Here is a 15,996-nt window from a genome sequence, read left to right on the forward strand (position 1 = left end):
TGTGTGTGTGTGTGTGTGTGTGTGTGTTACTCTGTAGCCCTGAGCTGCTCATCCAGTGGTCGAGGCTGCTGCGCCGCTGGTCTTCAGGAGCGGCAGGCAGATACGTGATGAAAGCAGCAGACAGTTGAGCTCTCTTAGGAAGAGTGTCCAGCTCCTCACTGATCTCATCCACCTACACACACACACACACGACAGACACTTGTGCTCTAAAGAGATTCTTTGGCTGCATGTTTGTATGTGTGTTTGTCTTCAGACGTGAGAGCATGAGATTTAATTACAGCAGGAAGCAGATGGAGGGAGAGATACATATACAGCAAGAGCAACCAAACACTCTCTCTCTCTCTCTCACACACACACCTGTGCGGTCCAGCGTGTGTGTTCTCCGTCCAGCTGCTGCAGGAGCTTCTCGGCTGCGCTGATGGTCTCTTGTGCTCTGCTCACCTCTGACTCCAGTTTAGCCGCTTCAGTCGTACGACACTGAAACCTGGACGAGACGTCGCACACACACACAAAACCTAGTGAGCTGCCTACCTTTTAAGGCATCTAGGACATGCTCACAGTGTATCATATGCATCAATTGTGAAGAACACAATCCCAGAATGCACCAGGGTTATCATCACTAACTAAACTATAGTGAAATAAACATTAACCGAAATAAAATAAAATGTAATTCATCTTATTTAGTGGCCAAGGTAACATTTCTCACTTTCTTATGGTTTAAGTAAATAACTAAAACTAAATAAACTAAGTCTAAAAACTAAAACGCAATAAAAACTATATAGATATAATTTAAAAATTATAATAAAAATGACAAAAAAAACAAAATTACTAAAATTGTAACTAAAATTAAAGTGCAAAAAGAAAATATTAAAATAAAATCTAATTCAGAATATAATATCAAAACTATAACAGAATAGCAATGATTCTTAAATAACAATGGAATACATATCAGCAATTTCAGTGAAAATGTTCAACCAAAATGGATGAATTCTATATGAAAGTTTCAATAAAAGATATTTTATTAAACTAAATCAAACAATTTAAATAAAATTGATTAAAATATAAATATATATAATTACAATAATGAAAACATGTTAATCGTGAACAAAATGGATGAATTCTACACTAAAAGTTTCAATAACTATAAGTAGTCTTAAACTAAATAAAATAAAACAATAAAAAGAAATTAAAATAAAACTGATAAAAATATAATTAGAAAAAAAAAGTTTCAATAAAAGTAGTCTTATTAAACTAAATAAAAAAATTAAATAAAATAATATAATAAAAATAATCTATAATCTTAGAAATATAATAAAAAGTGGACTATTTTGAGTGCATGAAAATTTTCAAATAAAAGATTGTGTTCTATTTTAGCCAAATGCTAATATCAAACTCAGTCGGAATCAAGTGTCTTACTTCTCCTTCAGCTCCAGAACTTTCTCTCCTACAGAGTTCAGCTCTTTTTCCAGCCTGTTCTTACGGTTCTCCGTCTTCCGCAGGTTTCTGGACAGAACACAGAGACAGTGTGAGAGAGAGAATCTCGCTGTGAGCAGAGGTTTGCTGATGTGTGCACTGACTCCATCAGTCGGGCGTGCTCGGTCTCCAGCGGCTGGATCTTCTCCAGAACGTGAGAGTACTGGACGTTGGCCTTCACCCACGCGGCCAGAGGAGCGGCGGCTGCACTCGCGCGCTTGGCGTTCTGCAACACAACAGTGATGTTAGATGACCGTTCACCATAAAGTGGTGTTGAGTTTGAGTGTTAGTTGGATGAACCTTTCTGAAGAGCGTTATTTATGACTACAGGGCATGAATATTCTTTTATTTTAAATCGAATATGTGTGAATCTCATGTAAACATTTCTGGATTAAAGGGATAGTTCACCCAAAAATGAAGATTCTGTCAACATTTTATCACCCTCAAATTGTTCCAAACCTGTACGAGTTTTCTGTTGAACATAAAAAGTTATTTTAATGAATGTTAGAATGAATTGACTTCCATAATATGGAAAAAAAATACTATGGAAGTCAAAGGGGACCAGAAACTGTTTGGTTACAAACATTCATCAAAAATCTTATTTTGTGTTCATCAGAAGAAAGAAATTCATTGATGGTGAGTAAATGATGACAGAATTCATTTTGGGTGAACTATCCCTTTAAATTTTCCCCTGCAATCAAAAAAAAAACAAAAACACATTCGTATATTAAACATGAATGCATTTGAATAAATTCTCATTACAAAACAACACGTTTTTTTTTCATTAATTGCGATTCTAATTAGAGTCTCATTACTCTATTATAATTTTTTTTTTTTTTTTACTGTTTTTCTTTTACAATTTTATTTTTTTTATTTAAATGTAAACTGAATTCATGCAAATTAAATTCAAAGACAGTTCAATAGACAATACGTACCAATACTTTTATTACTTTTTATAAAAAAATTAAATTAAATTATATATATATCTATCTATCTATATATATAATTTTAAGTATATTACAGTTAGAAAACTGTTGATGTGTGCCAAGTGAAAAGAAATGGTGGAGAAATGCACTAGACTGCATTAAATAATTAATTCAAAATGACATGTTTTTAACAGTTTTTGTGAGATTCACCCAAGTAGTGCAAAAAGTGTGATTTTCAGCATAAATTAGGTCTGTATGTACAATGTGAAATTGAGTTTTGTATCGTGTGTGTGTGTGTGTGTGTGTCTGACCTTGGGGTCAAACGATGCCTTGTTTCTCTGCAGCAGCTCCTCGACGCTCTGTCGTATTTCGTGAGTGATACTGCGCACATCAAACGTGGCGATGTCTTCCCTCACTCCTCGCTTGGCTAAGAAACTGCCGTTTATAAACACTCCATTAGCTCTTCAATTATTCAACTAATTTAATGTTTTTAACCGAAAGCAAATGACCTAACGTCTTCACACGCCTATTTGCAATGAAAATGCGCTAAATTAAAAGCATTAATTAGTCTAGAATGAGATTGGATTAATTTAGCCTGAAGAGTGTGAAGGTGTAATAAGCAGTATGACAGTTTAATTTCCCGGCAAGAGATAAACACCATAAATAAAGGCAGAATTCATTCGGTTACGGCCGTTAGAGGCTAAAATAAAGCATGAATGATGACAGAGCGGCTCCCACTCCCATCACCATCTGTCTCTCTCACCTCTTCATGCTGACCCAGGACGTGTCAAATATTCCCATGAGCCTCAGCACCCCCTCCAGGATGTCTCTGATGACGTCGGGCGGCATGCGCAGCGAGCGGATCTCAGACAGGGACTCCGGTTTAATGTTCCCCACCGCCTGCTTTGCCTCGTCCACCAGGGGCTGAGCACACACAAACACACAACACACACACAAAGAACATGTTTTATGTGAGTTTTAAGAACACCAGACAGACAACTGTGTGTTCATACAATCAGGACTGATGTTATAGAAAAACGAAACACAGATTAAATAAAAACATGGGGGGAAAAAATCTCAAACTGAAAATAAAATTTCAGTTTCATAAAAAAAAAAAAAAAAAGACTTCAAAACTAAAATTAATTCAAATGAATTAAAATGCCACAAGTGATGACTCGACAGCCCTGATACATTTAATATTGTTAAAGATTTGTTTAAATTCTAATCAATTAATGCACTAACTTTGGCAGATATAAAAAATTAAAATAAAAGCTAAATAAAATTAAAAACTAAAATTAACAGTGATATAGTCAACACCAATGAAGAATAAATTAAAAGTGCAAACTGAAAGAAAAAAAAATAGAAAAATGTAAATAGTAATGCATTATTTTAAATGCTATTAAATATAAAACAGTTTTAAAAAACTATAATAATCCTGGATGAGGACAGATCTATGTGATCAGATTCATATAAGAATATATTATTTTTATTTATGAATATATTATTATTATTATTATTAAACATTACAATATTTTAAAAATATTATATTATTAAATATTTAAAGAATATAGTGTTGTCACGATACCAAAATATCAGTATTCGGTACCAATACCAGTGAAAATCCACGGTTCTCGGTACCAATATCGGTACCAAAGCAAAACACAAAACAATGCTAATTCAAAAATGTTACTATACTTTCATTTAATCCAAACTGTGTACATATTTAATTTTAAAGGGCTTTTGAAAACCTAGAGTTATTCAGCCAAGAATAACAACTAAGTTAGCTAAAAAAAAAAAAAGCCAAAAACCACCGCCTGCTTTGCCTCGTCCACCAGGGGCTGAGCACACACAAACACACAACACACACACAAAGAACATGTTTTATGTGAGTTTTAAGAACACCAGACAGACAACTGTGTGTTCATACAATCAGGACTGATGTTATAGAAAAACGAAACACAGATTAAATAAAAACATGGGGGGAAAAAATCTCAAACTGAAAATAAAATTTCAGTTTTCAAAAAAAAAAAAAAAAAAGACTTCAAAACTAAAATTAATTCAAATGAATTAAAATGCCACAAGTGATGACTCGACAGCCCTGATACATTTAATATTGTTAAAGATTTGTTTAAATTCTAATCAATTAATACACTAACTTTGGCAGATATAAAAAATTAAAATAAAAGCTAAATAAAATTAAAAACTAAAATTAACAGTGATATAGTCAACACCAATGAAGAATAAATTAAAAGTGCAAACTGAAAGAAAAAAAATAGAAAAATGTAAATAGTAATGCATTATTTTAAATGCTATTAAATATAAAACAGTTTTAAAAAACTATAATAATCCTGGATGAGGACAGATCTATGTGATCAGATTCATATAAGAATATATTATTTTTATTTATGAATATATTATTATTATTATTATTAAACATTACAATATTTTAAAAATATTATATTATTAAATATTTAAAGAATATAGTGTTGTCACGATACCAAAATATCAGTATTCGGTACCAATACCAGTGAAAATCCACGGTTCTCGGTACCAATATCGGTACCAAAGCAAAACACAAAACAATGCTAATTCAAAAATGTTACTATACTTTCATTTAATCCAAACTGTGTACATATTTAATTTTAAAGGGCTTTTGAAAACCTAGAGTTATTCAGCCAAGAATAACAACTAAGTTAGCTAAAAAAAAAAAAAGCCCAGAACGGCTTTTCTGACTGATGTGACACAAACAATGTTAGCCATTTGTATATTCTCTAACACGCATATTTTAGATTCACAATTCATTTAAAAGCCTCTGGTGTGTAAAAATAGTAAATATCATCATGTCCTCCTGTTTTTTTTACCCTAATAAAAGTTATCGGAGCATTAAATAGTTAATAAAGAAACTTAATTCTAACGCTCATTATATTAGCGTTAGTCGCGCTTATGCCAACGATTAACTACTCTAATAACAGCGTTCATTTCAATCCGACATTCAAATTTAAATATTGAATACTATTCAAGTGGTGTTTCCCACAGACTTGCACTCTATTTGTGGCAGCATATATATGCAAATTCATTCTCTGCCAGCAGGAGGCGCTTGTAGAGCGGGAGAGATGGAGGTTTCCACCAGTAACAGCTGTACACAAAGCAGCGCTCAGCTCACAAACGCTGCTTTATTAGATGAACTGAAAATGACATCCACAATTTTCTGAAGACAGTTGGTTTCCTTCAGAAATACAGTGATATAAAAACACCCGCACCGGGTTTCGACTTTGAAACGTGCAGTGCTCATGTTTATTCAACGAAGTCAAAGCCTTTTGGAAAATCTATTTGTGGCGGTCAGTTTTGATATTGTGGCGGGCCGCCACTAATAAATCAATGTATGGGAAACACTGGGAAGATCTAAATATTAAAAATTTAAATGAAACTTACCTGCTTGAACTCTTTCATTTGATCTGGGTGTCTGTCTTTAAAGTGTTTTGTTAGTTTGGTGTGTTTCCTCCTTTTGATGTCGCCACGTCTCAGTGCTTTTATGAAGAGAGCGCATCTGCGCAGCTTTCGGATAGTGCATCAAGAACCGGGTTGACCGGATTCTCGGTACCACCGGTACTTAAAAAACCTGGTACCGTAACGTTTTCATTTTTTTAGTACCAACTTGGTACCGAAGTACCGGGCCTTTTGACAACACTATATTACATTATTTTAAATATTAGTAAATTATTAATTATCAAAATTATTATTATTATTATTTTTTTTTTTTCAAACAAATTTTCATTTTAATTTTAGCTAAAGTTTTAGTAATTTTGTTGTGTTTTTGTCATTTTTATTTGTTTTCTTTTTTTTAAATGTCTATACATTTTTTATTTGTTTTTATATATTAGTTTCAGTTATTTTGGTACATGCTGGCAACATGCTGAAGTAAAAGCTGAATTATATATTTTTTTATATTTAATTTTATTTCAGTTAACCTTTATTTTGTTTTATGGTTTTACTTTGGTTTTGGTTGACTGATAATGGCTCAGCTCAACCAGACAGGAGTGTTTAGTCGTGCTCACCTGAACCTCTCGGAGCTCCTCGTCTATTTTCTTCTTCCTCTCTTCAATCTTGGAGACCTCGTGTGCCATTCTCTCTTTGATCTTCTCCATCTCTGTCTTCTGGTCGCTGGCGTTCTGAAACGCACCACATGTAAATACACTTCACGCTGCGCGTTCGATTCCACATGTATCTCGAACACACACACACACACACACACACACACACACCTGCATCGATGTGGTGATTTCCTGCAGGGCGCCGTCCGCCTCGGCCTGTTTGGTCTTCAGTAAGCTGCTCTGCTCGGCTGCCCGCCTCTTCAGCTCATCCACCAATGCCTTCGCTTCATTCAGCTTGGCCACGCCCGCCTGCGGTCACATGAGTACAGAAATCGATTCAAACATGTGACGATTCAAATCGGTTGAGATGCCAAACAAATCACGATTCAATTAGGGGTAGGAGTTTATATGAATGCATGTCTGAGGGGAACTTACTGTCTTTAGAAAAGTTTAGATGGTATTTTTTCTATTCATCTTGCCTCTGTATAATGCATATTAAAGTTCATAAGTGCAGCGCTGCTGTGTTTACAGCGGAAACCAGGAACCTCTTTATGCGCCGCCTGCTGGCAGAGAGTGCATCTGCGTCTCATTCCATTATTTGTCATTTTTAGTTTTGTATTTATTAATTTTTTTTATTTTTAGCATTCATTTTAATTCAGTTTTAGTTTTAATGATTTTAATCCTTCAACTTACATATTTTATTTCAGGCAACATTTAAACATTTTCATTTAAGTTTAAGTTTTTCATCTAATATTGTTTTTATTTTTTTTATTTCAGCTTTATTTAAATTAAAGGGGTCATATGATGCGATTTCAAGTTTTCCTTTCTCTTTGGAGTGTTACAAGCTGATTGTGCAGAGATAAGATCCCTGAAGTTGCAAAGACTAAAGTCTCAAAACCAAAGAGATATTCTTTATCAAAGTTAAGACTCTGCCAACAATTTATTTTTTGGTTTTAATTAACCATGCCAATACTCACACAAACACACACATGATGAAAGTATTAGTTTTGCGGCAGGTTTTAGTGCTTGTTTATTAGCTTTGGAGTAATCTTTATGTTCAACAGAAAGACAACATAAACTTTTGCAGATTTACACATTTTAAAATATATTTTAGTCTTGCTCTCCTGAGAAAATGGACCAAAAATAATGACATCTTGCACTTGTATACCGATTTTGGTTTGGAGACCACAATCAGCCTCTGACTAGAGTATTTAAAATAAAATATTAAATATGTAAGAATTAAATATGAAGTAAATTAAAGTCTATTAACATTTATTTGGAAAAAAAAAAAGAAAGAAAAGGAAAGCAACTTCTTCCAGCCGAACATTTACATTTATGCATTTGCCAGACGATTTTATCCAAAGACACCTATATTGAAAATAAAATAAAATAATAAATAAATAAAATGTATCAAATGTAATAAATTAAATAAAACAATAATGAATAGAATTATATAATGTAATATAAGATTAGTTACAAAGCAATGTCTCCCACCTAAACATTTAGATTTATGTATTTGACAGATGCTTTTATCCAAAATGACCTATATTGCATTAAAGGCATATATTAATAAATAATATAAAACAATCAAATTAAATATTTGTAATTAAATGTAACAATAAAATAAAATTTAACAATAAAAAATACAATAATAATGAATGAAATTATCAAATTTATTAAAGCATAATGATAGATGAGAGAGAGAGAGAGTGTGTGTGTCTGTGTGTGTGTGTGTGTGTGTGTGTGTGTGTGTGTGTGTGTGCGCGCGTGTGAGTACACGGTGGGAGAAATAGTTGAGAACTGGCCCGGTGAATCCATCCTGTGATGCCTGATCTTTCAGAGATGACAGAAGAGGCTCCAACTCTTCAGTGGAGTACAAACCCGGAACTTCACCTGTTACGAACATAAAATATGTGTGTGTGTGTGTGTGTGTGTGTGTGTGTGTGTGTGTGTGTGTGTGTGCGCATGTGAGTACTTACGGTGGGAGAAATAGTTGAGAACTGGCCCGGTGAATCCATCCTGTGATGCCTGATCTTTCAGAGATGACAGAAGAGGCTCCAACTCTTCAGTGGAGTACAAACCCGGAACTTCACCTGTTACGAACATAAAATATAATGTACGAATGACACTGTATGTAGCAAACAGCTTGAAGCAAAGTATTTTGATCAAATGGATAATAACTGACCTGAGGACAACAGACTGTTGACCATCTCCAGGAAGGAAGGATGAACAAACTGATGATCTTCCAGCAACAGAACAACCTGCTGTCCATCCACAGCGGCCGACTGCATGACCTACAGACAGAGAAAGAGAGTTTGAGTGAGAGCCTCGTGTTATTAGCGCAGAGAGAGTGCGGATGGACAGAGACTCACAGTCTTCAGGTCAGATTTGAAGTGCTTCAGTGAGTACGAGCGGGAGATTTTGGGGGTGAAGAGAGACGCCCCGTGCATGTGGCTGACCACGCATGTAGCTGTACGCCGGCCGACGCCGCTACGACCCGCCAGCAGCAGCGACCCGCCAGGAGAGCTCAGGACACGATCCACTCGACACATGTAGTCCAGAACCTCCGGAAACAACAGGATGTCCAGCTCACGGTTATCACGGCCGTACAGAACTATTCCCTGATGAGACAGTAATGAAAAAAGAATCAAATTAATAAAACAAAAACAAAACAAGATAATGAGCTAAATTATTTAAATCAAATTGAATACATTAAAATATAATAATTAATACAATTAGAAGCTTAATTAAATAAATGAAATCATTGTTTAATTTAATAAATCAATTTTAATAAATTAATAAAATAAATACAAAACAAGATAATGAACTAAAATAAATTATTTAAATCAAATGTAATAAATTAAAATATAATAATTAATACAATTAGAAGCTTAATTAAATAAATGAAATAATTGTTTGATTTAATAAATAATAAAATCAATACAAAACAAGATAATGAACTAAAATAATTAGTTAGATCAAATTTAATAAATTATTTAAATAAATAAAACAGCAAACAAAACAAGATAATGAGCTGAATTAAATTAAATTATTTAAAGGGATAGTTCACCCAAAAATGAAAATTATGAATTATTATGAATGGATGCGCTTTATTTCACTTCTTTTAGACTGATGAACTGCAACACCCACTGATTGCCATTAAACAGCTTGGAAGATCAAAGACCATTTTTGATATAACTCCGATTGGATTCGTCAGAAAGAAGGAAGTCATATACGCCTAGGATGCCTTGAGGGTGTGTAATTCATGGGCTAATTTTCATTTTTGGGTGAACTATTCCTTTAAATCAAATGCAATAAATGAAATAAAATAATAATGAATACCATTACAAAATTTGCAAGATAATAAGTGTAATTAAAAGAATGAGATTATTATTTAATTTAATTAATCAGATGAATAAAATAAAAAAAATATTAACTAATACAATTTTTAAATTGATTAAATATAATTATTTGTAATGATTGAATAATTATATACCATGTCCAACCCTTAGTAACAGTGACATTAGCTTTAGCAAACACTTGTAACTATGAATGTGTGTTATCATTTTATTTCTTGTCTTGCCTTGTGTATAATCTCTCTGAGGTCACTAGCGTTGAGACGTCCGAGCGGTTTGCCGTGAGGTGGGAGCGGCTGACCAGGAGAACGGCCCTCATGAGGCGCGGCCCACGTGACAAAGTACATATCTGTAGTAAATCACAACACACAAATGAACAATCAAAGGATCAAGTTTATAAAATTGTGAAATATTATTATAGTTTAAAATAGCTGTTTTCTATGTGAATAAATAGTCAAATGTAATTTATTTCTGTGATGCGCAGCTGTATTTTCAGCATCATTACTCCAGTCTTCAGTGTCACATTATCTTCAGAAATCATTCTAATATGCTGATTTGCTGCTCAAGAAACATTTCTGATTATTAACAATGTTGAAAACAGTTCATATTTTTGTGGAAACTGTGATACATTTTACTTTTCAGGATTCTCTGATGAACAGAAAGTTTAAAAGAACAGCATTTATTTGAGATAGAAATCTTTTGTGAACTTATAAATATCTTTACTGTCACTTTTAAACAATTTAATGCATATTTGGTGAATAAAAGCATTAAGTGTGAGTGTGTGTGACCTGTCATGTTGTCGAGTGCATCCGAGCCCCAGTCGCCTCTGATGACGGAGGACAGGATGTTTTCAAACGCATTCAGATCTTTAGAGGACACGATACGGTCCCTGAACAGACGCCGGGCTTCATACGCCACCACCTCAAGGACTGAATCTACAGCGGATTTACCTGTACACACACACAAACCAAAAATGTGTTTTGTATCATAGTGAGAACCTCATAGACTTCTACTGTTTATGAATTAAGCTAATTCAAATCAGTATCCATAAATCAAAACCTTTAAAGACACCTTTGCATGTGAAATAAGACATTATTCAGTCACTATACAGGTGAACAGCTCCAAAATGTAGTGAGCTGCCTACCTAGACAACATTTTAGGGCATCTTGGATGTACTTCTGACAGGAATACCGTTCCAAAAGATTATAAATGATTCACTCAATAGTGAAAATGCATTTGCATGAATGCATTGCATGTTTGCATGTATGCATTTAGCTGATGCTTTTATCAAAAGCAATCTGCATTACATTCAAGGTACACATTTTATCAGTTCATGCATTGCCTGGGAACTGAACCCATGAATTTGCCGTTGTTAGTGCCATGCTTTACTGCAGTGATCCTCAAATCTGGCTCGCAAGATCCACTTTCCTGCAGAGTTTAGCTCCAACCCTATAATCAAACAAACCTACCTGTGATTTTCTAATGATCCTGAAGACATTGATTAGCAAACTCAGGTGTGTTTGATTAGGGTAGAGCTAAACTCTGCAGGAAAGTGGATCTCGCGAGCCAGAATTGAGGATCACTGCTTTACTGTATGAGCTATAAGAATGCATTGACAATAAAATCATCTGCTATATGCATAAACGTGAAAGCAAATTCTGAATGTGAGCATTTGACAGCATCAGTCAGCTGTGAGCTTGACGTCACGCACCGTAACTGGAGCTGCTGCACTTTAAAACGCTTCAGATCGTTGACTTGTGAGGATTTAGTTCGGTGTGCTGCCTTAGAAGGACCATGAGGACCGTGAGGATGTTCACTAACATTTGGAACAGAGCCCATGGCTTCTTTCAATACTATGTTTTTGGGGACACTGAGATGCCAGTTTTGGGGTGTGTTAGTGAATTGTGTTGGTTTAATGAATGCATTGAGTTCACCTGTGCTCAGGTTGTATCGCAGCAGATTCAGGACCCACTGTGTGAGCAAACATGGGGTGAAGAGATAATGACTGTGATCATCAACGGAGAATTTAGCCTTCACCTGAAACACAAACACACACCAGTCAAAACACACACTACCATTCTTTTGAAGAAATCAATATTTTTATTAATCAGTGATGCATTAAATTGATCAAAAGTGACAGTAAAGACATTTATAATGTTACAGAAAAATTATGTTTCAAATTAATTCTGCTCTTTTGAAACAGGGTTATTTTAGTATCATTGATACACTATTAGAGTTTTTGGTAATATTCTGAATTAGATTTTTATATTTTCTGTTTTCACCTTAATTTTAATTAAAGTTTTAGTAATTTTGATGTGTGCCATTTTTATAAGTTTTATTTATTTTTTATATGTCTATATAGTTTTTTATTAACTTTTATATATTACTTTTAGTTTATTTCATTTAAAGGGGTCATATGATGCAATTTCAATTGTTCCTTTCTCTTTGGTGTGTTACAAGCTCTTGGTGCGTAAAGAAGATCTGTAAAGTTGCAAAGACTAAAGTCTCAAATCCAAAGAGATATTCTTTATAAAAGTTAAGAGTCAGCCACGCCTACCTAAAACGGCTCGTTCTAACACGCCCCCACATGTCTACCTCACTATGTGTAAATATTAGCATAATTAGCCCAAATGTGCACGCAAAGAAAGAAAGCGTGGTTTCAGGAACAGCAGTAGTGTTGATGCAGCATGTCAGGGAGACGCTGTGTATTTCAGCGGACTTCCGGAAGTAGATGCAATTAGGAATCATTGGTTAAGATGGACGACAGTTTTTTGAACCTAGAAGAGTACAAGGCTGGCTGTGCACAAAGGCTATTTCTAAAAAAACAAAAAAAACAAAGGGTTAATTCCGACTTTGCTATGACAATCTGGCGCTTCTGAATCAGCAACTGTAAGTATGTTTTGTTACTTGTTCAAGTATTTGCTATTGACTTTTCAAATGCTGAGTTTTGCACAGCGCAGAGTAACACGTCGTGTGTGTGTGTGTGTGTGTGTGTGTGAGTGAGTGTGTGTGTGTATGTGTGTGTGTGTTCGGCAAATCACAATGCACTGGGTCAGCTGGTCAATCAGAGCAGACTGCGCTTGTCAAAAGAGGGGGCTTTGCTGAAAACGAAGCGTTTGAGAGAGGCGGGGCATAGAGGACCTACAATAATGTACAGTATTTGAAAAATAATGTGTTTTTTGAACATTAAAGCATGTCAACATATTCTGTTACACCAAAACACACAAAATAATGATCTTTAAAATAGCATCATATGACCCCTTTAAGTTACTTCACAGTAAACTAAATTAAAATGAGAAATGTTCAAATAAATTAAATGAAATAAGTTTGAGGGTTTTTTTATTTTATTTCAGCTAATGTTCATTTCAAGTAAAAATGGTTTTACTTTTAGCCATCTAATAACTACTTTTAACCTTCTGCTCATCAAATAAAAAAATGTATCACGGTTTCTACAAAAATATTCGCAGCACAACTGTTTTCAACATTGATAATAATCAGAAATGTTTCTTGAGCAGCAAAGCAGCATATTACAATGATTTCTGAAGATCATGTGACACTGAAGACTGGAGTAATGATGCTGAAAATACAGCTTTGATCACAGAAATAAATTACATTTTAATACATATTCACATAGAAAACAGTTATTTTAAACTGCAATAATATTTCACAATTTTTAACTGTATTTTGATCAAATAAATGAGCAGAAACGACTTCATTCAAAAATCTAATAACTGCAAACCTTTACACAGACATCAAACACAGGCACTTTTAAATGAGCAATCAGATCTGACCTGTTCGTACACCTGCACCAATGAGCCGGCGAGCTGGTGGATCTTCCCTGCAGAACTCCAGGTTGGATCATTACCCAGAGTCCTTTGCAGCACGGGTTTCAGGTATGCGCTGTAGATGGTCTGCAGCTGCTCTCTGTCTGGATAACTACAGGAGAGATGGATTAGTGTGTGTGTGTGTGTGTGTGTGTGTGTGAGTGTGTGTGTGTATGTACATCAGTACTCACTCAATGGTGCAAATCCGCACGATCGAGGTGAAGCGTGAGGTGAGTGTGTGCCGCCCCACAGCGCCGCCTGCTGACATGGACGCCACAATCTGAATGTTCTCCAGTCCGACCCACTCCAGGTTCTCATCATAGAAGCCCTGATATGTCAAGACCTGTGGAAGAAGACTGTGAGAAACTAAAATGGCACAAGAAACCTTGATTTGCACTAAAAACAGTGTGGCACGTGACCTGCTGCAGGAAGGCGATGAGGTTGCTGGTGCCCCACTTGTCGGGTTTGGGCAGGTTGATGTCTTTGAGGTACAGCACCAGCCTCTCGCAGTCTTTGGGCCGGTACACGCGTCCCGTGTTGGAGCTGATGACCAGACAGGTGTGCGAGAGTTTCTGCAGGACGTGACGGGAGGAGGTCTCAGCGCTGCAGTGCACCACAGCCACCTGGGTGGAGCGCAGCTGAGAGAACGAGCAGCGCAGGAGCATCCTGACACACAGAGCACAGTCTCAATCATTGCTATTTTAGGATCATTCAAATACTATTATCCTTTCAATGAATCATTTGATTTACTTTGAATTTTTATATTTTCACTTTAATTTTAGTTAAAGTTTTAGTAATTTTGTTTGTTTTTAAAGTTTTTATTAGTTTTTTTTTTTTATGCGTCTATATAGTTTTTTTTTTTCATTTTTAGTTATTTTAGTAAATCAAGTTAAACTAAATTAAAATGAGAAATGCTGCCTTGGTAACTAGCTGAAATAAGCTTAAGTTTTTAAAATATTTTTTATATTTTATTTCAGTTAACGTCTGTTTTATTTCAAGTAACGAAAATGTTTTTTATGGTTGTAGTTTTCGTCAAATATAATAACCCTCATCTGAATTAAATTTTGTGTGTATACATATTAGTTTTTTATTATACTATTATCATTTTTATTCATATTTTGAATGTTTTTATTTTATAATTTCACTTTAATTTTAGTTAAAGTTTTAGTAATGACTAAGGTAGTTTGATGTTTTTTTGCCATATTTAATAGTTTTTGTTTTTTAATATGTCTATATATATATTTTTTTTTCTTCCAGTTTTAGTTTTAGTTATTTTAGTTAATCAAGTTAAACTAAATGAAAAAACGGGAAAGATGACAAAAAAACTTCAACTTTTTAAAAAATATTTTATTTCAAGTTAGTGTTTATTTTATTTTTATATTTTTGGTTAACTATAATAATCCTGGTCTGAATTAATCTGTCATTTCATGTGTGTGTGTATTTCAATTTGATTTATATACCATTATGGTATAGGGTATATGGCTTTTACTAAACTTTTGAAATAGTAATTCATTTTATATTTTCAGTTGTCATTTTAATTTCAGGGTTTTTTTATTTTTTGTGCTTTTATAATTTTATTAGTTTAATTTTGTTTTCAAGTTTTACTGTACTTTTTTTACTTACTGTACTTTTTATCTTACTTTTTTACTTGTTTTTCTTATATTCAGTCAGTTATTTCCTGTAGCTCAAACAGTAGAGTTTGTTTTCCAGTAAAACCAAGAACTAGTATAATGTAAATATGTACCTTAAATGCAATGTCATTTTAACTAACATATTTTCATTTACTTCAAGGTTTTCATCTATATTTTATTGTATTTCAGCTTCATTTTATTTACCAAAAATGTTTTTAAATACTTTTAGTTTAAGTTAACTATAATAACTATATTTGTGTCATACCCTTTCCCGCACCCCTCCGGCCCCACCAGCAGGAACGGCTGCCTGTGATTGGACGAGAGCCACGGGGTGAAGAGGTCGAGTCCGCGCTGTGTGTCAGGTGTGTGTATGACGGGGAGATTGTGCGGGTTACTGAGGTCGTCCTCACACACACAGATCAGTACTGCACTGCTGTAGCTCAGGGAATGCACAAGTTGATAAAGTGAGTATCTTGAATGCAAAGTGAATTTGGATAAAAGTATCTGACAAATGCATAGATGTAAATAAATGCAATATGACGATTGTTGGTTAAGGTGTAGTATGTAGGGTATATAGGCAGCAGAGTTATTACAGTTAACTAAAACCATAAAAAAAATTCATTACTTGAAATAAAATAAATGTTAACTGAAATAAAATGTAAAAAAGAAAAAGAAAAAAAATCAGCAAATTGCCA

At 34.3% G+C, this 15,996-nt stretch overlaps 1 protein-coding gene across 1 annotated transcript in view; it reads right to left on the bottom strand.

The window, feature by feature from the left end:
- Positions 1–15,740, bottom strand: part of LOC107566891 (cytoplasmic dynein 2 heavy chain 1-like) — a gene marked incomplete at its 5' end in the record, with an annotated part of 69,802 nt that extends 54,062 nt beyond the window's left edge. The window contains 19 exons of the mRNA XM_016252453.1: positions 31–172; positions 358–484; positions 1,417–1,503; positions 1,578–1,699; positions 2,711–2,834; positions 3,163–3,323; positions 6,455–6,568; positions 6,662–6,799; positions 8,268–8,353; positions 8,470–8,583; positions 8,676–8,784; positions 8,863–9,111; positions 10,074–10,195; positions 10,635–10,796; positions 11,781–11,883; positions 13,638–13,782; positions 13,862–14,013; positions 14,090–14,336; positions 15,567–15,740. Of these exons, the coding sequence (XP_016107939.1) occupies positions 31–172; positions 358–484; positions 1,417–1,503; positions 1,578–1,699; positions 2,711–2,834; positions 3,163–3,323; positions 6,455–6,568; positions 6,662–6,799; positions 8,268–8,353; positions 8,470–8,583; positions 8,676–8,784; positions 8,863–9,111; positions 10,074–10,195; positions 10,635–10,796; positions 11,781–11,883; positions 13,638–13,782; positions 13,862–14,013; positions 14,090–14,336; positions 15,567–15,740 (2,678 nt within the window). The remainder of the gene's footprint in view (positions 1–30; positions 173–357; positions 485–1,416; positions 1,504–1,577; positions 1,700–2,710; positions 2,835–3,162; positions 3,324–6,454; positions 6,569–6,661; positions 6,800–8,267; positions 8,354–8,469; positions 8,584–8,675; positions 8,785–8,862; positions 9,112–10,073; positions 10,196–10,634; positions 10,797–11,780; positions 11,884–13,637; positions 13,783–13,861; positions 14,014–14,089; positions 14,337–15,566) is intronic.
- Between the last annotated feature and the right edge of the window lie 256 nt (positions 15,741–15,996).

This window comes from Sinocyclocheilus grahami, unplaced genomic scaffold, assembly GCF_001515645.1.
Source record: "Sinocyclocheilus grahami isolate Dianchi unplaced genomic scaffold, SAMN03320097.WGS_v1.1 scaffold1110.1, whole genome shotgun sequence".
Lineage (NCBI taxonomy): Eukaryota > Metazoa > Chordata > Actinopteri > Cypriniformes > Cyprinidae > Sinocyclocheilus > Sinocyclocheilus grahami.